Source organism: Perissodus microlepis, chromosome 13 (assembly GCF_051167445.1).
Source record: "Perissodus microlepis isolate ML-2025 ecotype Zambia chromosome 13, ASM5116744v1, whole genome shotgun sequence".
NCBI lineage: Eukaryota > Metazoa > Chordata > Actinopteri > Cichliformes > Cichlidae > Perissodus > Perissodus microlepis.
The window spans coordinates 12,887,030-12,911,790 of NC_140473.1; the positions used below are offsets into that span (position 1 = coordinate 12,887,030).

The following is a 24,761-nucleotide window of genomic DNA, read 5'->3' on the forward strand; positions in this document are numbered from 1 at the left end:
TTGCTACCAAAAGCCATACTAAGTTGGTTGAGATCCAACTTAGTATGAGACATTTTAAGCACACTTCTGTGCGGGTCTATGTATATATTTGACCCTGTGTAGATTATGGCCAACCTAAAATAATGCACGCAATTCTCATTTTCTAAAGTCATTAAAGATCTATCATTCCACCCTGGAAAAGAACAGTTCAAAGAAACCATTAAAAATCCGAAATTACGACATTCCCATGATGAGCGTATGTAAACTTCTGACCACTTCTGTAGCTGCTGCTGTCTTCGCTTGTGTGGCTACAGCTGTTTGCAATTGCGTGCTAAACTTCTGAATCAAAAGATGGCTCATTGGGGTAAAATACAGCAAACACTATCATACAGAAAATAAGACTAGCGAATTAAGGTCTATTCTTATCTGTTTATCTTATTTATTCACGTGAAATGTAGTTTTCTAATGTCATTAGCTTGAGGAAACACAGAGTATTTATTGTAAATGCAAGGTCAAGGACACATTAAACTGATGGGTTATTAAGAGTTGATACAGGCACAGACATAACTGGGTTCTTGACGCTATATTTTCTTCATGTATTGTAGGAAAAATTCACATAAAATAAATTTACTGTGGGAAACGTCCTGCGCAAAACTGTCCTCCCTTCATTCTGATTTGCGCATGTGAAATTCTAAATATACTCTCAGCTCCCCTGGAAGTTTGACTGAGACTGGCAGAGGCGCTTTGGTAATACAAAGTTCAACACTTTCCTCCAACTCAGAGATGATTTTACATTAACAGCTACCAGTTTCACCACTTGTGTTTTTCTTGCCACTGGTCTTCAGATGTTGAAAATGTAATAAGAAGAAAAAGCACAGAGCTGTTTCGCTATGGATCAAAGATTGCATTATGAAATACACTCACGGTTCCACTGCTTGTTCACCAGTCACATGGTAACAGCTCAGTGCAATTTGCCATGCAGGTCAAGATGACCGAACATCACAATAAGGAAGAAAGGTGATTTCAGTGACTTTTAATGTGGCATGGTTGGTTGTTGGTGAAAGATTTGCTGGTCTGAGTATTTCAGAAACAGCTCATCTACTAGGATTTTCCTGCCCAGCCATCTCTAGGGTTTATAGTTGATAGAAAGTCAACAGCAACTCTAACAACCCCTTGCTGCAAACAAGGTATGAGGTAAAGTATCTCTGAATGCATAACACATCAAACCTTGAAGCAGATGGGCTACAACAGCAGCAGAAGACCACAGCCCAACCACTCCTGTCAGCTAAGAGCAGGAAACTGAGGCTCTAATTCACACGGGTTCACCAAATCTAGACAACAAAAGTTCGGAAAATATTGCCTGGTTTAATGAGTCTCAATATCTGCTGCGACATTCAGATGGTAGGCCCAGAATTAGTCCTAAACAACATAAGGTGGGGGCTATTTTCTAAGCACACAGCCTACCTGAGTATTGTCGTTCCCCATTTCTATCCCCTTATAATGAAAGCGCATCAATCTTCTTATGGCTACTTCAAACACGTCACAAAGCCTAAATTATGTCTGTTTCTTTTGAACATGACAAAGACTTCACTGTAGTCAGATCTCAATCCAATAGCGCACATTTGGGTGTGGTAGGAGGGGAGAGTCATGTCATGGTTATAGAGCCAAAATGTCTGAGGAAAGTTTCCATCACCATGTTGAATCTAGGCCACAAAGAATTGAGGTATTTCTGAAGACTAAGTGGGTCTGACCCAGTACTAGTTACTGGTGAGTGGATAACACATAATAAGTTAAAATTTCACGGCGAGAGACAGACAGAACAAATTCTTTAAAAAAAGAGAGTTCATTTATTAATATTGTTTGTACATGGCAAACACTGTGAGAGCAGCAGAGAACCAGAAGTTGTGTGTCAGTGTCTGTGTTCGGCCGTGAGGATGTTTTATGTTCAGCAGCAGGGAGGAAGAGCAGGCCCTGTTTCTCCTTTTCTTTGTAACGCCTTAGTCACATGAACAGCTCTTCACTGGCGGCCAGTAGACTTGAACATTGCTCCAACTTGACATTTTCTCCTCAGCAAAGGCAAAGAAAAATAGAATAACAACAAAAAAAAATAAAAAATCCTTCCCAGTGCCCACGCTTGCCAAGTAGCAAGCAATACGATTTGTTGATTACATTTGGATGGTTCATTTCATAAAGGTAAAGCAGCCTCTCCTTCCATTCTGAGGCCTACCACACCTTTTCAGTCTCAGAGGGACATACAAGCAGTAACTCCACTGTCCCCATGGGTAAACAGTTTAAAAGTGCTATAGGTTTTGCCCCACCCCCAACCACCTGTCCATTCCCCTTTGATAAAAAAATGAAAGGAAAAAAACAAGTATTCTTCAATGCCTTTTCAGAGATCTCTTCACCAGTGAGACCAAACAAATGTGGCAATAGGTATTTAACTTTACAATATTGTTTATACAGGAATTAAAACTAATTCTTTTTTCTGTTTTTACAGTATATACAGTCCCACCCGTCCTCTCTCAGTCCATAGATAAAGACACAACAAATCAATACTATATAGATCCAGTTGTCCTCTGAAATGATACTGTATTACTTCCTCAGTTTAAATCCATGTGCCTTCAGCAGTAACCTCCTGCTTCTCCGTGTCCACAGTTCTCTTTTCTTATTTGAACATGTACAGTAGTGCTTTAACTTGTAAACTTTAAAGCCACACAGGAGGTTTCGTTTATTCTTCATCCGTGCAGACCTGAAACAGATGCGAGGTCGGGGATATAATGTGAATTCCATGGAAATATTTAATTACAACTTAGAAATGGTTAACCTTCTCAGCATCTCACCTTAACAAATGGGTGGTCAAGCAGCATGCTAGCTGTCCAGCGTCGTTTGGGTTCACTCTCCAGACAGTGACCGAGGAAGTCCTTCCCTTCTGTGCTCAGCTTCTCGGGGATGGGAGGTTTGTGGCCCATGCCCACTTTGTACATGATCTGAAAGTTGTGCTCGTACTCATGCCAGGGCCTCTGCAGATAGAAAAGTACGAACACGAGTTACTTTTTTTACTTGTGGCTTTGAATTTTGTTAAGTGAGTTTCCTGAAGTGGTTTACAAAAAAAAAAAAAAAAGGTTAAGTTATGCTTAACAAGCAATATGTTTTGTAGTTTGGGGACAAACATGTCATTAGCAACAGTAACCATGCTCACTTCACTCTGGAAGTGGTTTTTGTACAAGTGGTCACAGCTCAGACTGAAACAGCACCCTATAGCTAAACACTAGAGCTGCCAAAGGGGGTCATTTTGACCCCCTTTGGCAGTTTAAAAATTGTATAACTTTTCCTAAAATAGGATTATTCATCAAATACTGAATTTTAGACTGTGTGGGACCAAAAAATAAAAAATTATGACCTTTACCTAGAACCACTGAGGATGTTGTTTTGACGGCATAGAAAATAATGTAAAACCACTACTGCGGCATGCAGGTTTACAGATTGTTTACAGACATGATGTGCTGCCATAACATGAGCTACAGCTAGATGTGATTGATAAATAAATATGGAGAGGACTGTAGTTAGATAAAATATGAATAATTGCTGCCAGGCTGAGGATGGGATTTTGAGCCAGAGCAGAGCGGGTCAGAGCGGAGGAGTGTGTGACTCAAATCTGAGCAAATAAAGAGTAAAATCCACAGAGCAGGGACAAGGTGGAGCAGTGTGGAGGCTGCATGAGGTTGCATGTTTGGTGGCAGATGTGGTGGATGTGGACAAGATGATAAACTCTGATTGTTGTTTTTTTTTTACTTTTCATTTTTTCCAATGTAATAATGTAGTGGTTTAGATGTGTTAGCTGTTGTGTTATATGTTATATGCTTTGTTTATTAGTTTATTCTAATGTGTATTTTAACGTTACAATCAATGATCTAAAACATTGATAAAACTAATAAAACCTCTAAAAATTGAAACTTAAAACACTCATTTTGTAAAATCTAAGTTAAAATTAGAAAAGTTAAAATTAGAAAACAACAGCAGTGGTGGTCACTGCCACCAGCATGGCTCAAAATGACCCCTGCGGACAAGCTCAACATTAAATTTAAGTGAAGCTTTGAATGTGCGAAAAGGAAAACCCTCTCTTTAGCTTGTTACCTTTCCAGTCACCATCTCAATAAGGACGCAGCCCAAACTCCAAATGTCTGCTGCCCGCCCGTGACCTTCTCCCTTCGCTCTGGTGATAACTTCAGGTGCCATGTATGCTGAAAGAATATCAACACATCTGATATTAATAGCAATAGTATGATATAATGCACAATAACAATGCAATAATGATTTGACAGAAATATTAATGCAGCACATGAAAATGTGAACTGTAAAAATCACACATTTTCTACAGGAGACTGCAAAAAAACAATAACTTTCTGTTATTTAATTGTTTATCTATTACTTTTTTACTTTGGTGTTGTATTGATGTTCATGGGGGAGGTCTTTATCAGAAGCAAAAGCTCTTTCACATTTTTCAAAGCCGTCCAGTGAGCCAGACTGAAGTCTGTGGCGGGACGATTATCATATTTTGACACTGCAGGTTTATGTAATGTGTTACCTGCTGTTCCCAGAGTGCTGTTCACCTCTCCTGGCATTGTGTGAGTGTTGTTTCTCAACTTCACTGAGCAGCCAAAGTCACCCAGCTTAATCAGGCCTGATGATGTCAGAAAGATGTTGGCTCCTGATGGGGACAAAAACAAAGAGGAGGGTGAGGAAACGGTTGCTGATCAAATAAAGAGAAAAACAACAGTGAGATAGAATAAGTGCATGGCGCTGACCCTTAATATCCCGGTGGACAATGCCGTGTTCATGCAGGACGTTGATGGCTATAGTGATCTGTTTGCTGTAAAGCCTGATGACGTGCTCCTGCAGCCCCAGCCGGGATACCTCCTCCAGAGTGCCCTCGTCACAGTACTCCATGAAGATGTACATCTCCTCCTACAGGTGAGCACACAAGCATTAATACCACACCACTTCCACGTGCCACAGGTGGCTTCCTGAACTGATGCTTCTTACCCGGTGAAGCTCGACTCCGAAGTAGCGCACGAGATTCGGGTGTTTAATGCCTTCGAATATTTTCAGCTCGTCTGCAGTCTCCTTGATTGTTTTGTGATCGTTTGGTTGGAATCGGATCTTAGTGGAGGCAACAAAAAAGAGAATGAGAAATGTCTGTTAACATCAACAGTCACTCTGATCTGTTAATACGATTGAATTCCAACTAGATGAAGCGCATACCTCCTTCATAGCCATCAGCTCGCCGGTGTCAACATTGATACAGGTATACACCTTCCCATACTGGCCCTCACCTGTGATCAAGCACAAAGGCATCACATTTGTGTTTGCAAGAGTGTTAAACTGCATCGTAATCAAAAACAGTCACACCAAAGTCGTACCTATCTTATTGCCCCTCTGCCACTTGAAGGTCACTTTCCTGAGCCCAACTTGCATGACGTTGTCGTACGACTTGGGTGTGTGGCACACCTGGCCGATGATGTTGCGTTGCTTCATCACGGCATAGCGTTTCTCTTCGAACTTGCGAATGGAGAGACGGACGGCCTCCATGGGGCTTTGCCGCGCTGCTGTGTCTGAGAAAGGAGACAGGATTAATGTTTAAACCTCGGAAACATTTCTGCTGTGTGATTTAGTTAATAGTAGTTCTGTGACTTGTAGCACCAGATTTTGGTACCTATCCCTAAATAATCTCACCCTTGGACTGGCTGATGAAGGTGCGGAGCTCCCAGCTTCTGCGTGAAGAACTGTTAGGGTCTCCCTTAGGATACGAAGGTTCTAAAGTAAGAAAGGAAAAGAAAAGAAGATTCAGACAAGGAAGGCTAATATGCAAAGCAGATCAAACACCATAGATCGCTGAAAGCTCCCACCTTCTCTGTCCTCTGTAGGGCTGGAGTGGCGGCTCAGAGACCTGAAATTCAACTCTGCTGCAACTGATGACAGCCGGTCATTCTCATGGAAACTGGATCCTCTGCAAAGACAAAGAAGAAACTGATGCAATGCTGTGATTTAATCAAAAACTACTTATTCAGATGGAGTGTTTCGGTCTGGCGCAAGTTAGTGCAATCTCATCTACCAAGAAGGAACTTTACTTTATAAGCTTTTTAACAGTACACTCTAGATACATTTTGCACTGAATGTTTTCTTTATCTTTAAATAAACGGAGGAAAATGTAACATTTTTTTCTAAAGGCATCTTAATTAAAGCCTTTTTCCCAGACTTGTGTTCATAATGAAACTTAATACTGTAAATTACATGATTTAACAGATTACTACAAATTCAGAGGGAAAGAATCTGAATTCAGGAGATGTTGAAGATATAGATTAATTAGAGGAGGGCCTTATGAAAGCCATTAACAGTTCAGCATTCATCAGTGGCATTCACACTTGAAGATAAGACCTTTAGTATGCATGCTCTGATTTCTGTACTAATGCACCAGGAATTCTAAAAGCAGTCAGTCACCAGCATCAAAGCAAGACAGATGTGGATAACACTAAAAAGCAGAATTCATAGCCAACTCCTTCAGTGAGGTAGTGTTCGTTTTCACACCATGCACAACAATCACAGCCTCTTCCCTTAATCAGTAGACCTGTGGAAGACTTCTTTTTTTGGAGTTGTTGACATTTTTGCAGGACTACATTTTAGGAGGCTACATTTTAAATCTGTATTTTTTATAGCCATGCAAATCACTGTGTATCAAGCCTCGAGACTAAAATAATTGTAATCTTACAGGCATGCTATGAATTAATTACACATACATTTAAGGTAAAATGGAAATGCCTTGTTATTTCATTTGATCTAAAGTCAAATAGCTTAAAAACGTAAGCAATTAAACTAAATCAAACAGACTGATCATCTGCATCTGTGATGCCCTGATGTGGAGCCTGTGTGTGACTTTCATTGTACAACAGTCAATCGAATATTTCACAAAATTTCCCAAATATTGTTGGTTTATATGCAATCAGAAGGTTAGAAGTGTTTCATTCTTTACATTTTTTTAATTCACCGTTAAGGATATACACTGGCAGGACATCCCAGATTTGATAAGTGGGTAAAATACTTTTTGGCTTTAAACTCTTCAGTACAGAACGAAATGTCCTGGATCTTGCAGTTAATAAATAACATGAAGCATTTCCTCCTCCATTTACAGAAGCCTTACAAAAACATTTCTGACAGCTTTTGGGTTTTTTTCCCCCTTTTTTTGACCGAGCTGAACTCTGACAACAGTTTCTTCTTTGGGAGGGGGGCAAAGCTACCTGACGTCATTGGGGGTGCTGCCGGGTGCTTTGGTGTGGCTCTGTTCCCCCGGTCCCTGAGGGACAGGGCGAGGGCCGTTTGGGAACAGCTGGTTCCGGAGATCACAGGGGAGACTTCGAGAGCTGTGTGGTGAAAAAACAAACTGAGGAGCGCTGCCTTGGGAGGTAAGGTGGCTTGCATGGGATGTGTGAAGTTATATGTAGGTGTGTCACTGGGTGGCTGGTTCACGGACAGATATACACACTCACTCACACACACACAGAGCACACCACACACACCACAAACAAAGAAGCTCAAATGTTTCACAAGCTTAACTAGCCAGAAAAAACATTAGAAGGTAAAAAAGCAAAGCCATGCAGGACAGAGTTTAAACATTAAAAGAAAAAGTGTTGAAAAACTTAAAACTGCAGTCACCCACCTGAACCCTTCAGCATTAGGGATGATCAGAGGGGGGTTTGGTGGATCACTATGGCAACGACCCACCAACTTTACAGGACGAGGACTATTTCTGGGACCTGAAAAGAAAAACAACAAATGCTAAATTTATTCAATTGTCCAAACCCTCCCCCCAAAAAACAGATCATCACTGGGTTTAAATCATGGGAATGAGAAATTAGTTAGCAGTAACAAGATATCTAAGTCATGTTTTTATAACTCCAGTGCGAAAAAAGTTGGAACACTGTATTAAATTGCAATGATTTACTAATCTCATAAAGCCATATTTTATCCTCAATAAAACACAGAAAACATATCAAATACTTTCATAAAAGTATTAGCATAAAAGTATTAGCTCATCAATTTGATGGCAGAAGTACATCTCAAAGATATTATATTGGGGTGAGAGGTAGACACGGCTGGAAAGGTAAGTGGTAATAAAATAAAACTGCTTGAGAAAGCTTTGCTCCTAATGAGATTAATTGGCAGCAGGTCAGGAAAGTATTTTAGAGAGGCAGGATTTCTCAAAAGTGAAGATCAGCAGAGGTTCACCAATCTGCAAAAGACTGTCTACAAATTACAGAGCAAAAATCTAACTTAATGTATTGGAAGTAATTTAACTGATGATGTAATTTAATGTAAACTTTGAATATCTCATTATCTGCAGTTCATAATATCATCAAAGGATTCGAAGGGCACAAAGAGCAAAGTTGAAAATCAACTGGATACCGGTAAACTTTGGGCCCTGAGGCCCAAAAACAGACATGATCCTGTCTGGCTGTGAACACAGTTTACTGTAGGAGTCACAAAAGCAGGTTAAAGCTCTAACATGCAAACATGAAGACGTGAACATCGACGTGTGATCTGGAGATGCTGTCGTCTTCTTTGGGCCAGAAATCTTATTAAATGAATTGAAGCAAAGCGCTAAACTGTTTTGGGATCAGATGAATCATAATGTGAAAGTCTTTTAGAAAACCATGGATGCCACATCCTCTGGACTAAAGAGGAGAGGGGCCATCTGCCTTGTTATCCGTGCGCCGTTCATATCTGATGGGTAATTCCAGCGCCTATGGAACTGGCAGCATCAATGCAGGTTTTGGAGTAACATATGCTCCCATCCATATGACTTCTTTTCAGGAATATTTCAGCAAGACAATGCTGAACCGCATACTGCAGCTATTACAACAACGTAGCTTTCTAAAAGAAGAATCTAGGTGCTGAACTGGCCTCCCTGCTGCCCGGACCTTTCTCCAGCATAAAGCATTTGCACACCATGAAACAAAAAATATGACAAATAAGACCCAGGACTGTGGAGCAGCTAGAATCCAGACAGGACAATATCAGACAAGAATGGGACAACACGTCTCTCCCAAAAGTACAGAAACCGATCTCCTGAGTTCAGACATTTATGGAGCATTTGTACAGGAAGAGGGGATGTTATGCCTGTCCCCACTTTTTTGATTCATGTTGCTGTCATCAAAGTCAGTTAATCAATTTCATCAAATTAGCTTTTTTTCTACGCTTGATTGTAAATAAAATCTGGGTTTATGAGAGGTTTTCTTTACATTTTACACAACTTTACCAACTTTAATTGATGGTCTATAATCATATACCACTGTGCTGAACTACTTTACTCCATCAAAGACATACATGTAGCAACATTTTGCTTTATTCTGGTACTAGTTTGCCAACTTCATATCTAATTTTCCAATAACATAACACCTTTTCCATAAAAACATTATTTGGTGGTAGAATTATTTTTCCATAAACACTTAACGTGCATTATGTAACAAATAATGTCATAACAGGACTCCTCAGATTTTCATATTTTTACTCATTTACTTTAACCTCCTAGGACCTGGCGCCCACATATGTTGACATCACATTTTGGGTTATTTAGACCAAAATACTCAATTTTGCTCTACAAGGGCCTGATATCCACTTACGAGGACATTATGCAGCTACTGTTCTATCAAAATTTTAAATGAATATCCTCATATGTGGCTCTTATTTTTCCTAAAAACAAAAATTAGGTAAAAAAAAAAAAAAAAGAAATCTGGTAATTCTTTGTTTTTACATTCATCGGGTCCCAATATGCCCAAATATCAAAGAGAAATTAAAAATGCATGCAGTGGAAGAGTTCAGGACTTAGGAGGTTAAAGAAGTTAAAGTCAACTTCAAGACACACACACGCTTTTTTAATATTCTATGTGAACTGAACTGTAATGTCACTGCTGCTGTGTCTGCTTTGTGTAGCAGTGTCCTCTCCATGGCATCCAGATTGTAAACTTGCAGCGTATAACCTGAAATCAATCCTGATATGGAAGATGCTATCGTGGAAAAGCTTCTTACCAAAGTACAGGCCAGTAACAGGGCTATGGGGTTTTCCAATCACATGTCCAATACATTCATTCATCAAGGCTTGTAAGTTCTGAAGAAACACAACATAAATTTTCAGTTAGTATAAAAATATTGTATTCCAAGCATGCCTATTGTTTATGTCGTAGGAAACTATACTTACCAGGAAGTCATCCTCTGGTAATGCTGATATAAAGGCAGGCTCAATAGCTTGAAGAAAGTCAAAACCCTGAGTCGCCCACCTGTGGAAGCGAAACATTGTTAATCCGTGCATGCAAAAACAAACAACAGAATGTTTAGTTAATGATTTATGGGGGGTGGTTTGGTTTTTTTAAGCATTTAAGACAGGAAGCACTAATATGACAACTGACTCATACCCAGAGTTAACCGGGACTGTTTTTGTTTGAGTATTTGTCACACTATTATTAGACACTATCCAAAATGTCATGCTTCTGTCAAATTCTTCACTGCATTAAGAGTGCAAGGTTGCCATAGTAACGAGTCATGGCTCAAAGGAAAAGCTCTTGACAAAGAGCTCATCTTTAATGAACATTGTGATTTTTCCACAGTAAATAAATATGGCAGCAGCAGAATAAAAATCTTATAGCTTAATACTCAACCAGTAGGCCTGGCTTTAGCTACAAAAAGCATCCCTGAGTAGCATATTGCAAACCAGAAGACTACCAAGCAGAGCAGATACTCAGGAAGGAGCACAGTGAACAATAAGTGTTCAGCTGATAGGAACATCTTACCTGGGTTTGGTGCCCCTGCCACTCTCACATTTGGTCAGGACATAGTTCATCCATTTGCGGGCAAAAGCTATGTAACGTTCCCCGATCCTCTGTCTGAACTCTCCTGACATCAGACGCACCACCTCCTTGTGATACTGGAAGCAAAAAAAGAGACTGATAAGATGCTAAACAACTGTGCAAAAGTCCTGAGTCATTCCTTCATTTCTTTGTATTTTGCTTCTAGGGAGCCAGACTACATTACAGTGGTTCTCCTGGCTTTTTGAAGGTCTTTCAAAGTTTTTCTTTGGGCACTGGCTCATTTTTTCATTCATTTTCAGTCCAGTCTTTATGCCTGACCGTTTTCAGAGGAAATTTGTTTTGTTATATTTATGAAATAAGTCATAAAAAACTGAAAGATTATCAAAGTACAGTCAAGTTGATTGAGAATGGAACAAAAGGCAGCCAACATCCAAAGAATGCCCTTCAAAAAGCCTGAAAAACTATTCCTATACCTTACATTAGGGGTGGGCGATATAAACGATATACGATAGAAACGATATAAATTTGGCCAACGATAGAGATTTTGACTATACCGCTCTATCGCGATAGCGCATGTTGATGATGTCATCAAGCTGCACCTGTTTTGGAACCATTATCATCTGCAAATTATGCCGGGCGACAGTCATAGCAAAGAGATGAAGCACTTTTGAAATATGGGGAAAGCCAAAAACTGCGCTTCCTCCACTTCCATAACATTGATTCATTAATGTTGAATTCTCTCGCAGCTGTTCTGTTCCCATGTTGTTGCAGTATATTAATAACTAACCTTGTATTGTGGATGAAAAATCTCAGTTGTTCTCCTGACTGAAGTTTGGCCCGTGTATAGCATCCTGCTATGCGATTGCATTTGTCCCTGACCACCAGAATCCCTCACGTTAACTTTTATCGAGTGGAAGAAAAGTTGGCGTTCATCCTCCAGCTTCACTGTGCTAATGTTGTGCTAACATAGCTGTGTCGCTAGCAATCATGTAGCACAACATTATATACCAGGTAGTCCAACTTCAGTAACCCCCCAAACGCCACTGCTGTTTAGTTTTCTGTCTTCATTTATGTCAGAAGTGGTAGCAGAGCTGTACGCTTTAATTAGTTTCAAAAATCTCAGTCAGAACATGGTATGAAATGTTTAGGTGTAAACTAGCGAGCTAGCTTCCTGTTAACTTCTAACTCCGTTAAATTTAATAACTTCTGTTTTCATGGATGCCTGGATATTAAACTTAATACCAGCCCTACCTTACATGCTGCATTTCCATGTATGTTTCAATAAATCACTGCTTCTGCTCAAAGCCTTTGCACAGTACTGTATGTAGCTGTACTTCTCAGTTTGAGTGCATTTATGTACTTAAAATAGCAAGCGTGCAGCAACAGGAATTGAGACACAGCATCTGCCCACACTTTTCCAGTCTTTTACCTCGAAGGCAAAGTTGTAGCCTTGTGTCATCGCCTCCCTGTAGTAATGATTCAGAGTGGCTGACTCGGACTCGTCGATCTCGGCCTTAAACTCTGTGGTAAACATGTTATCTACGCGGTCAATGGCATGCCTTATCTTAATGCATAGCTGCAGTGCCTCATTCTGTGAAAGGAGAGAGAAACACGAGAAAAGAAAGAGACATGTTTAAAACCTTTTTCATAAAAATGATTATTAATGCATGTATTTATTATCAAGTGCAGCCACGTGAGATTTTTATTTTGAAAGTAACAGATAAAGTTGCTGAAAGTTTAGTGGCTTCCATTTAGGAAGCACTTCTAAAATATGACCTGAAAATGACTTCTTTTTATCTAATGTTAATAGGGCAGAAATTCAGGGTAGCTGATAGCAGTTGCTATAAAAACTGATTTGAAAGTAGGACACCGACATGCACCTGTCTGCAGAACAACACAGAATAAACCATGGGTTAGATGTCAAGCATGTGGTTATATAAGCACCTTGAGCTCTTCCAGAGCGCCCGCGATGAGGGGCTGACTCGATGTTTGCTCTCGGTTAGGAGTAAGCACATCCTCCATGGACTGCTGAAAAACCTTTCTCTGAACCACCAGATGAGCTGACTGCATCACTATCAACAGCATGTTCTCTACCTGAAAGCATATCGAACCATCGTGAGGCACATAAACGTCAGGTACAAACAGGCAGACGCACACACTTGCACGCAGACTGAATTTAGAAATGCCACAAACCTTCATGGCCCTTAACGTGTCAACAGTTTCCATCTGTGGGACCAGCTTGAGAAGCTCTCCATCCCACTGAGCCCAGTCAGAATCAGTAGTGGAATCCCCAGCTTTGTGTTTGCTCATGAGCAGGTAGGCCTCGTCCTCAGTGATTTCATCTGGCTCTTTAGAACAGTCTTTGCCAGCTGCAGCATTAAGAAGCTGCAGGATGACGGGTCGCTGATTATTCAAGCCACATGGGACAAAAACCTGAAGCTCTTCCAAGCCCGGAATCTGAACCTGAGGGGGGGAGAGGTTAAACAGTTACATAAATAACCCCAGGGCAGAAGGAAGATCAGAAACTGGCAAAATAAAATGTAATAAAAGCAAAACAAAATAAACACCTTGACATAGTTTCTTTTCTTCAGTGCCTCGAGGAGACAAGTAACACCGTTAGTGATAGTGAAATCTGCAGCAACCTCCAAGTCCTGCAGAGAAGGGTGCAAACAAACTATGTGTCAAAACACACAATCCCGGTGCTTCGGTAAACAGAGAAAACAGGGTGACAGACAAACTGCAAAGCCAGTACTGTTGCATCTTCTTTTTTTCTTTTTAAGTCAAGGAAGTGAATATTCTTTCCTATGTCAGTTTCTCACCTTACGAAGCATTTTGGCAAAGCCCAGGGCCTTAGATGCTCGCTCCCTGGCCTCGTGGAACAGCTCTTTAAGAGACCGACTAGTCTCAACAACGGACCGCCTGCAAAAATCAAAAGCTTCAGAGTTTAAAATCAAAATGCACTGGGACAAAAACATCAATAAAAACTTGATGAAATCTTGAAATCATCCTCACCTGATCTCATCTGAGGCGGTGCTGTCATCCGCACTTTCCCAGAATTCATTATCGCTCTTTTTCAGACCAGCATCGAGGAACTCTCCAGTGGATTTGAGCAGCATCCCAGCAATGTCACTGCAGAGAGCGGAACACTGCTCAGTTTTATATAAATGATTAATAAACTTCTGCAAGCAGGCGCCGTGACTAAAACAAGAATGCGGTCACTCGGTTTTAAAAATGGCACATTTCTGACCGACTGCGGGTTCACTCACCAGAAAAGCTTCCCAGACTGGGCCTCTCCTCCACGGATGTAAGGAGTGATGACCTTGGTGAAGTGCCACTCCTCTTCCAACAGGTTCTTCAAGCTATGAGAGGCCTGAGGCAGCTGCTGCAACATCTGGATCCAGCTGTGCATGTAGTCAAAGTAAACCTGCACAAAAAGCAGCACACGGTGAATAATCACAAACTACAGTTTGAAAATAGAGGCGGGAGAATGGCTGGGAAACTTACCACCAACATCTTGTGAAGATCTTCTTCAAACTCATCAATATTGGCGTTTATTTGCAAGCCCTGAGCGTCAGTCACCACACCATGCAGCATGAACTGATAATACTGCTTCATCAGAAGACCTCCTTTAAGGACCTCTTTACACTCGCGCACCAACTGCAGAGCACAAGCAAACGAATGTAAGAACACTTGTGTACAACAAATGTTAAGGCTAATTGTTCACCAAAAGTTTAAACTGCATGTTTGCAGGCATCACAGGACTGTTGAGAAGTTATAAACTAAAACCAAGGAGAAAAAAAGCAAGGACTTGGACAGCTGCTTGCCTGTTTGATACTGAGCAGCGAGGGCTCTCCAGCGGGCCTCTGTTCAAGTCGCAGTTTAAGGCATTCATGAATGACGTTGAGGAGGACTCTACACAGTACGAGGAACGCTGGCCGGAAGGATGGAAGATCCATGTCCAGCAGATCCGCCCAGGACACCTGGTCCGCTCCGAGCTCAGGGTCAGCAGGACCGCTGCACTGACCGTGTCGTGACAGCTCAGGCAGGTAATCGCTGTACAGCATTGGGTCTGGAAAGTCTGCAAACTACAAGTGGAAGAGGAGTGTGAACTTAATTAAGAAAGTCTCGGGGGAAGGGGACTTCTCGTAAGCTTCTACCTGTAAGAACTTCTCGAAATGAGGTTTCCTCAAGTGACTAATTAAATTATATTAACATACAAACAATATAACGAGTTGCTACACTGCTTCTGTGGACAAAAATGCTATTCAGCTGTTTAGAACTAATTTACTGTATCATTGCTTTAACTGGGAAAAAAACACACACACTGAATTCTACTTTTGTCTGCTCTGTTATTCACAATGGGTTGCAACAGCAGGCAGCTCTGCATGTTTGATTTTTCTCACTGATGGAAACCCTAAAAGGAATTGTTTCTCCGCGTGGGGTCAAATCAGGGATCTTTTGCTAGTGCAAAGCTCTATACTACGTACCCTTTTGTCTTGATGCATGCTTAATCATCCTCGCAAGGAAATCCCAGAAAGTTGATTCTGTTTATCTGAATGTTACATTTTTAGTGGGAGAAACCGTTTCTCACCTGAATGACAAAATGTTTCACCCACTGAACAGAATCAACTTTCTGGGTATAGATCCGCTTAGAAAAACCACACATACTTAATAGCAAATACATTTTTGCATGAATTATGAGGCCACTCAGTTGTCACGTTGCAATTCAGCTCTAGAGTGCAATGAATTCTTGTAAATAATTGATTAAAAACAAAATTTTCATTTCCTAGTGTTTCCTTTTTTTCTTCAAAGAACGTTGTTACTGAAAAATGCATTTGATTATCTTGTTTCACTGTTTACAATAAATTATGATTGAACAGATGTTTGGGAAACAGTCTGTTACAATCCACAGCATGCAAACAATGCATAATATAAACCAATATATTAATTGGCAGAACCTCAAAGTATTTTACTTTAAATAACTTAAACAAAGGAAATAATTAGCCTTTCATCAGCATCTGAAAAAAGTTGGCAAGCAGATGTGCAGCTAACCACATCTCACAGACTACACTCCTTAAGGGCAGCGCAAACATAACCCCCCTACTTAAAACTCTATACATATGCTAACGACGTGCCAGGTAATGCAGATGAGACAAGTCAGCCCTATTGTTTGTGACTTGGCGTGAGTAGGGGGTTTTACCTGGGCCGACTTGTGAAAACCTTTTGAGTATTTGGTGTTTACAAGCCATTACTATTCTCAATGACAACTTAAACTACCAATCCAATTTTAGAAATCAATGTACCAGTATCTATCAGTAGAATGATACTGATAAATCTTTTATATCTTTTTAATCTTTTCTTCTTTTATATTAAAGATTCAAATGACCAAAACGGTCACAGCAGCCTAATTAACCAATTATTTTTAACATACAATGACGATCACACTTCAAATAATTCTGTTGCAGAGCTTGTGGTAAAATTAATTTGGTTTTAATTTGTTTAATCATTTCTATAACTTGGTTCTATTTTTATTTTGTTTATAAATATTTTGTAAAGAAGAAAAAGCTCCATCAGTAAAAAAATAAAAAACAAACAAAACATCATATGGCTGTTAATTGATTTATAGAAAAGTAACTAAGTCATTAACCAGCAGGGCCTGTATATATGACACACCCAGATGTAGCTTTACTAATGTGACTCCTTTTTATTACCAGATTTCTTAGAATAACAGCCTCACCTCTAGTGCAAGAGTGTGGCGGAGCAGTGCTGCTCTGGACCTCTGAAGAGAGCGATCCATCAGTTTGTGCAGTCTGAGGATCAGTTTACGTAGTCCCATCTGTTTTAGAGCTTTATCCACAAATGGTCTGTAGATGGATGTTGGGCAGAACACCCCTCCTCCCACGGGTGCTTCTGCATTTCCTGAAGTAGCATTTGGAAGAAATTCATCTTCGGACAACAAACGGGCAAATTTAGGAGTCAGGGTGGGAGACAACTCTCCCTCTGTGACAGGACTCGCTTCTCCATTGTCCTCGCCATATCTGTCCTCGACGTCACTTTCTGTGGTAAAAGTGGTTATCGAGTCGTTCTCGTCGTCGTCGTCATTCTCTTCATCTTCGTTTCCGCGAGAACAGCGAGGTGAAGGGATCTCAAAGACAGGCCACCCGATACGGGATAAGTCATGGATGCCCAACACTGTGGCCATAACGCGCAGCTTCTGGTTTAGGTCCTGGGTGATATTGAGCCACAGACAGAGCGCCTGCACCCTGCCTTGAAAGTCTCGTGCTGCATACTTTTCGTAGTCCCTTTGTAAGGCCTGCAAAGAGGGGTACAAAGCTTCCACAGACTCCAGGAGTTCCATAACTCGCTTGACCTGCTCAAATGCCAGCCGCTGACGTTGAAGATGCTCCCTGCAATCAGTGCCAGAGCCAAGAGGCTCTGCTGCATTCATTGTTGATGAGGGGCAGGCCCTAAAGCCCCAGGGATCTACTCCACAGTGGTTGCTCTCTGCTACAGTAGGCTCCCTCTTCTCTTCACAAACTAGATCAGGGACTCTCTGATAGTCCTCCTGAATTGCTTGAGACTCTGAACACTGAGCCCCTCTCAGGCTGTCATAGTTGACTTTAAAGTGCAGAACCTCGTTAATGATGTCAGGGATAGCTTGGCGGGCAGTGAAAAGGAAAAGGTCTTGGTCACCGGTGGAACGCCGTGCGTGCCATGCCTGCAGCTCCAGCCAAATAACCTCATTATTGTGACCCAAGTAAGGCATGTTCTCCAGGCCTCTCTGCTCCTTCTCTTTCCTCTTGGAGGACATAGACGTGAGCTTGAGCAGCAGCCGCAGAGTTTCAAAGAATTTGAGGCGATCAGCAGGACAGTCTGTCCTTGAGGTCTGCCGGTGGGTGCGGGACATATGGGGCATAGACACAGGAAGACTGCGACTGCAGCCCAAACTCAAGTAATGTTTTCTGGTTTCCATGAGGGGCTTTGAGAGGGGATCCAGCATAAATGAGCCTTCAAATGTCTTCTTGTGGTCTCTCTCTGTGGAGCGCTGTGCAGACCTCTGCTTCTTGCCCTGTTTGTAGCTGTGCTCCTTAGATGTCTCCACTGCCTTGGGACTGTCCTTCAGGGCAGATGAGCTGGCGTCAGCTGGGAAAAGAAACAGACTTCCAGTCAGAACACTGTGTGTAAAACCTGCATGTAATGTGGGGTTTCTAAGTACACATTTATCTGTAAAATCGATTTTCTAACTTACATTTGTTTGGAGACCCCCCGGCGCTCCTCCCCTGACTGTTCCTCAGGTGTTTGCTAGACATGTGTTTCACCTGACGGGCGTTATATGGAGGTGATGTCCCATACAGAGCTTCCTCTTCCTCACTGGGAGAGTCACAGGATTCAGCCACTTCTTGGCTCCGAAGGGATGCATCTTCCACTGGCTTGGCCTGCCTGTCAGGCATGAATGACAACAGAAAAGACAACCCATTGGTCTGAGCAAGATCTGCATATTTAAATTAGACTGGCCTATATGCATAAGAACTGTTACCTGGAACAGAAACTAGATTTGGAGACACAACGACTTGGCATTATGAAACCATTTCATTCATATCACAAGCACGACCTAAGAAATGTGTGCACAAGGTCAAACAGTGCTCGTCTGTTTGCACCAATAACAGACTGTGCAGCAAATTCCCAATGCCACAGGAGACAGGCTGCTAAACTGCAGCTAGACTGAACGTCTACTACTACCCACAGCAGTGTGACGACTTGTCTGCCCTGGAGGGGGGAATCTCTCTGGCTGCAATAGTCTGTACATGACCACAGGCATCCAGGTGCAGGATATCAAACTGTTTGTGTGTGTCTTGGTAAACATATAGCTTGACCAAAAAGGGAGTTATAGTAACCCATCATTAAATCTGTCTAAGTCATACTGCACAGTTGCATGCAAATATGGTTCTTATGCAAAACAGCATAACACCCCCAGGAGATTCCAGTAAATCTTGAGGAAACAATAAATATTGGATACCACAGGCGCTTACCAGCATTCTGAAAGGCTGTAGCAGCTAATTCTGCAGAAAGGAAAGATTACAAACACTCGAAACACTTCCTTGTGGGAAAAAAGGGGGAAAAGGGGAGGGGTAGTAATGTGGAAGAGCACCACGCCTTTCCAGATTACAATGTCAAAGCTCTGTGCCCTAAGGCCTTTCTGAGAGGTTTTTTTAATAGGATTAGCGAGAAAGGTTACAAGGGCTGACCCAGCCAAAATAAAACAATGGGGAAGAAGGGGAGGCAAATGAAAATGGTGATATCTATTATATTTATGCAAGTCACCATGTGTGCCTCTGCTGATCATCTGACTCAAAGGCATTCCCCTACACGTGCCTGTTAGCCTGTGTGCTGGCAGCTTCAAACGGGGGATGGGTGTTTCGCTGTCACCTGGGGAGTGTGAGTGGACGGGGCTGCAGTTCTTTCACCCATCTGCCCCCCCCCGGCAGAATGCCTATGTGACTCTCCACACATACGCATGCAGAGAGAGAGAGTGTGGGAGCAGCTGTGGAGCTACATGCAGGCAGACACAGGTCAGAACACCTGCTGAAAATGCTGCATGTGCAAGATTAGTTGCAATCACGAATACCTGTTCTCAAAAAACAACCGTCATTCTCAGGGTCACTGCAATAGTACAGCCAGTTTCTGTTCATGGAAAATGTCTCAAATTATTTAAGCACTTACAAGCTCCCATCTTGTGAAACAGCCTATAAACTCAGATGTTAACTTGTTGGACCTACCGACTTGAATGCTTTAGATATGTTCTCGTAACTTCACTGGAAATAAGCCCTTTTGTTTTAAAATATTTGAAATTTTTTGTCAATATCTCTAACAACCCATTAATCTCCGTGACAGCACAACCAGCTTACCCAGAACAGTCACAGAACAAATCGCAGATCAACCCTTAAATGAAAGCACACTGACTTCATTATGAATGTACTCTATGAGTGTACTGTGAGGGAACTTGTTCTGCAAGAGACGGACAAAACGCCGTGCAGTACTTTTCAGTGTGCATGCACAGTAGGCAACTGTGTTCCTTACAATAAAGGCATTAATCACAACAACAGACAAATGAGTTTGGTTTTTGTTGTGCGATAATTGAGACAGGTATCAGGAAGCTGCAAGAAGAAAGCAGATTTACAAAAACTGCTGAACGCTGAAATACACACCGTACTCCTGCATTAGTACAAGAACGCCATTAAAAACCTGTTATGATTCAAAAACTCCTACGGCATGTGTGTGCGTGCGTCACAAGTGATCACATTGTGTGCACATTTGTAAACATTCGAAAGCCTGGATGTGTGTGTGTGTGTCCATGTGAGAAAGAGGACAGAAATAGTACATACATGTGAGCGAGGGAATGAGACCAAGTTTTAAAAACGTACTCCTCTACGCAGAACAGAGTGATTCAATCATTCAGGAATGAGAGCGGAACCAATGACGCCACTGGGGCCGGTTGTTTGTTAGGTTGCCATGACACGCTTCGAGCACAGGCTGTGCCGTTGCAGGAAGGGATACGCAAATTTGTCTTGTGAATTTCTTAACCTACTTACAGGCTGCACAAAGTTACCAGCATGTGTGTCCTGCAGTTAACCATAGCAGCACTGTGGTCTTCAAGCTGTCCCTGCCTGGCTGCTGATAGTGAATAATCACTGCAGATGGTGTCTGGCTGCTCTCAATGGCTCATCTGATGGCTCATTGGGGCTCCCATAAAGGCCAGTGGAATGCTAAAGCCCCAGGCAGAACACTAAGTGAATAATAAACGGCACAAAAATCGAGAGTCTTTTCTGTATAGTGACTGAAGCAGAGATACCAAGGGCTGCCAGAGTCGCGGGGGGGCTGACCTTTGACACCAACCATCCACACTATTGTACCAGCAAGGGGCTCTCTATTGTATAACGGTGACACGTGGCCCGTGAGGCCCACGGCTGAATACCACACAGCTGGTTAGTGAGCACACTTGCTCACAATGCCCAAACTAAAGGGGACTTTTGTTTTTGTTTTTTTTCCACAGAGAGGAAAAGGAGGAGAAGGTGGTCGGGTTTTTGTAAGAGCACACTTTGCTTTAATTAGGTCATGCTGCCATAACTGATGCCTAACTGGTAGGCTAAATACAGTTTTGAATTACCCCCCCCACCACCACCACCACCACCACTGTAAAAAGCATGCATCTGTGGGGTACTAATTTCAAACCATCGTTCGCTGCTGAGCGCATAAGATTAAAAAGCAATTGGTGGGCTCCGTGGAAATGCAGCACACGTGTGCGCAACATTAAGCATTCCTGACGTGCTGTTAACGCCTGATAAACTGGCAGAGCTGAAGCAGCAATCAGTTTTTGCATCGTAAGCTGACAGAATTCAGAAACAATGAACAAGATGTACTTCACCACACCCTTTGCTGGAACAGCGTGACCTCCCAACTTCTCCTGCATGCACTAACTATGCAAAGCACACTGTTAATGCACAGCTAAGAAGTTTGATTTTGTCACTAAACGCACTCTGATTCATAGCTCCAGAAAAAAAAAGTGAACTTATTTCTAAAACACTGCTTTGATTACTATCTGGACTTGTACTTTGCTCACCACAGGGAACAGTCTTGGTCTAAGAAAAGACTGCACCAGCGGCAGCTAAAGCAGACGCTGTTTGCACACTGTCGGCTGGAGCGCGAGTTAAATGCTAAATGGTGTAATGACATGTTTTTCACCTTATGACGCATGCATTATAAATGCGGTGAAAGCAGCAGTCTGCTCCACCTTTGAAACGTAATCTGAAACTGCAGAGAGAAACAAGCAACACCTCTTTTAGTTTCAAACTTGCACCCTGTCCTGCAGCTGTACACATTATAAAGCATGTATTCAAAATAGACAAACATGGTATTCAGCGGTGCTTAATCATTTTTATTACACAGTCGCTCTCCTGCATTAGCAACATCAGTTGCCACAGTTCAGCAGTTACAAAAGTGCTATTGTTTAAAAGGAAATGACAGATGAGAGTGGCAGCCTGTGAGAGTGTTAGTTTCTTTCTCTAAAGCAGGTGTGGGCAAAGACAGGATGCAGATAGGAAATGCTAGAGGATGGTCCATCTGTATTCTACAGCCTGTGCTCCTGGCAAAAGCGAGGCATTAATGAGTTCTGCCCAATGCGCGCCTACGGGGCTCCAGGCAGCTATCTACTGCACATAGCACACCACATCCTGAAATCTCTGGAATGCTTGTGAGCCACAGTGTCTTCAGACTGACTTTGAGAACGAGACATTATTGACAAAGGACCTCTGTACTTGCAAAGATAGGGATAGCCTTCAACTGCAGAGCGAGCACATAACTGATGTTTCTTAAAATAGCTGTTGGTGCGAAACAATCTTATATAAGCTCAACGAGGTAGATAGCCGAGAAGACTAAAAGCAAACTTATTTGTTGTTGTCTTTTCAGTCTGCAGTTTAAATGTATATGCAGAGCCATGCATCATGGAGCACGCTAGAGGCTGAACTAATGTCGCTTCTGTGCAAACCTTGCAGCCTGGAACATGTAAACTCTGCTGTTTACAAGTTTTGCTGGCAGTTTATAGTAGTCCCATTACTATAGAAACAGCAGGAAACCAAATTCTGCAGGAGAGACAGATTTAGACTCACTTAAAACATTTGTTAACTAGTAAAACACCGCTGAGCGTTTGCGTGAGCTCCCCTAGAGCAACGGTTACCTTTTCATCTGCTGGTGCACAAACTAAACGTGGTCTAATAAGCATGTAAGTAACATCAACATAACCAACATGCTCTCAGCAATAATGTGGCCACTGGCTCATCAATTTTCTTCATGCAGTCATGTCGGACAGCAATATACTAACTCAGGGCCAATGTTGCACAATCACGCGAGCTGTTTGTGTATCCACTTCGACTGAGTGACCACAAAAGCGCAAGGTAATAACAAGTGGCTGCTACGCAATCATTACCGAAATAGCCACCAAAAAGGAAAAGACTGGCTATTTACTCAAAAAATGGGATTATGGCAGATGACAAGAGCTGATCCAACATGAAAAATGCTTCTCGCTCTGCCCCCCCCCCCCCCCCCCCTCCCAAAAAAACTGCATGAGAGAAGGAGGAGGAGGAGAGGGGAAGACACAACAGCAGATTCCTGAGGGTCTGTTGCCAGCGGTCAGGGGCAAACACTGCGGCATTTCGATTACCAGATGCGCCCATATCGAAATCTCCTGAGACTCTGGTTAAAACGCGGTCTCCTGCGCGATTGCACAAAATATATCGCGCACTAACTTTGCACTTGAGTGCATACAGTACGCCCAAACATCCGCAGCGCGGCACGTTTGCGACATGTTATCAACCACACTCTTATTCCTGCAGTAATAGTAAGCCAACATGAAATGCACCAAGTCTGAAAGCGCAGATTCAACGTCCAGCACCGGCGCCGAATGTACCCACAGAGTTAACAATAACAGTGAAGCAACATGCTAGCTACAGTAGCGAAGTTTTTGCTTTTCTGTTACTGGAAGGGAAATGCACAGCTCGGCGAGACAAAATATTAAAAAAAAAAAATTCAAGTCCCCATTTAGAGCCCTGCAGTGCAAAACTAACGCATTTTCAGCCTCCTCAGTTTCTGTCAACAAACTTGCGCCTGAACAATAAACTGACCAGCGGCGGCTAATGTGGATGTTAGCTAGCTGGGACTGTTGCACTGTTATAGCGGTTGGTAATTGTTAATAACGCTACCTCAGTATTTGGTGAGCATTTTTGCCTCTCTCACGGCCAACCGAGGACTGCTTGGGAATAAATTATATGCGGCAAGCTCCCCCGGAAAGTGTTTCTCCAAAAAGTTTACAACTAGTGTTCTGCAAATGCATTAACTGCACGGGTATCACTATTTGACAGGAAGTCCATTTCTGCTGGATGCGCAAGCGCTCCGACTGCAGTGTCATGGCTAGCTCACTATTCGGCAACTGCGAAATCCTGGCGATAAAGTGTCTGTTCAACGAAATCGCTTACCTGCTGGGCTTGTTCCGATCCGGCGGCTCCATAACAAAGCGGTGGCTCCTTATTTCAAGCTGTGCATGGGCTATACCATGTCTTAGCTATACCAAACACACTTTGCACCGCTAAATCTCTGCAAAGGAGGTGGATTTTGTCTCTTTACAGCACTTTTTATCCGCCGGTACAGTCGACTCTCGCTTGTGCGTATGCTGTCGCCATCTTTCCACCGTTCATTGAAGGAGGAGTGCCACAGCCTTGCAGCGCTACGGCAACTCGGAGGGATCATCTTCGGCCATCAGTGCAGGGTCGGAGTGCTCGTTTTTATCCTCAGAGAGCAATCGCAGTTGTCGCACTTACAACAGTCATCACATTGTCACCACTTGACTGATATGATGAATTACACTCGAAACCACTTGTTATACAGAGCTGTGAAAAAAAGTGTTCATTGCGTGAAAAGACTGTGGTTGCGTTTGGTTATTTTTAATTAAAAGTTCACGAGTGGGTGTGTTTGCGACAGGATAGAAAAATAAATAAATAAATGAATTATTATTAATTAATTTCATCTTCATTGTCATGGATCCTGTGTAAAATCTGGTGAACATTCATATGTAATTTGTGGACTAATGCGAGAATTTACCTAAATAAAGACAATATAAAAATACATGGCTTCCTTTCTTTATCCTTTGTAGAATGTATAAAATGTAATGTACTAATGTATGAATCACAACACTGAGAATGACTGGATCAGTACCATAGGTTCTTTCTCTTTAAGCAGGAAAGTGAACTGCTGACATTACTGCTGAGATAAACAGCCCTCCCATTTTCCAGAGAAGACTGCAGTGATTACTTCTCTCTCTGTGTGTGTGTGTGTGTGTGTGTGTGTATTCATGTGGAGACGCTTCACTTTTGCTCTGTA

The 24,761-nt window shown here is 42.1% G+C and overlaps 1 protein-coding gene across 3 annotated transcripts; it reads right to left on the reverse strand.

The window, feature by feature from the left end:
- Positions 1–1,803: 1,803 nt before the first annotated feature.
- On the reverse strand, positions 1,804–24,292 carry map3k4 (mitogen-activated protein kinase kinase kinase 4). 3 transcript variants are annotated; one of them, XM_084947972.1, is made up of 27 exons: positions 23,861–24,292; positions 18,085–18,275; positions 16,573–17,978; positions 14,660–14,920; positions 14,340–14,492; positions 14,102–14,259; positions 13,848–13,964; positions 13,655–13,754; positions 13,403–13,486; positions 13,029–13,298; positions 12,780–12,929; positions 12,265–12,426; positions 10,818–10,951; positions 10,229–10,307; positions 10,060–10,138; positions 7,691–7,787; positions 7,272–7,394; positions 5,886–5,986; positions 5,713–5,793; positions 5,400–5,591; positions 5,242–5,312; positions 5,023–5,139; positions 4,785–4,944; positions 4,565–4,687; positions 4,114–4,220; positions 2,820–2,999; positions 1,804–2,728 (listed from the first exon to the last, which is right to left on the reverse strand). In XM_084947972.1, exons 1-27 carry the CDS (start codon positions 23,890–23,892, stop codon positions 2,708–2,710), a joined length of 4,749 nt encoding a protein of 1,582 aa, XP_084804098.1. In that variant the 5' UTR covers positions 23,893–24,292; the 3' UTR covers positions 1,804–2,707. The 3 variants fall into 3 exon arrangements, with proteins under 3 accessions (XP_084804098.1, XP_084804100.1, XP_084804099.1); XM_084947974.1 differs by lacking the exon at positions 23,861–24,292 and adding an exon at positions 23,588–23,822; XM_084947973.1 differs by lacking the exon at positions 7,272–7,394.
- Between the last annotated feature and the right edge of the window lie 469 nt (positions 24,293–24,761).

Coding starts and splice junctions, on each gene's coding strand:
- map3k4 (XM_084947972.1), bottom strand. CDS start 23,892: ATGGAGCCGCCGGATCGGAACAAGCCCAGCAG. Junction 13,965..14,101: donor CAGTCTGGGAAGCTTTTCTG/GTGAGTGAACCC, acceptor CGCTCTCTGCAG/TGACATTGCTGGGATGCTGC. Junction 5,794..5,885: donor CCCTACAGAGGACAGAGAAG/GTGGGAGCTTTC, acceptor TTCTTACTTTAG/AACCTTCGTATCCTAAGGGA.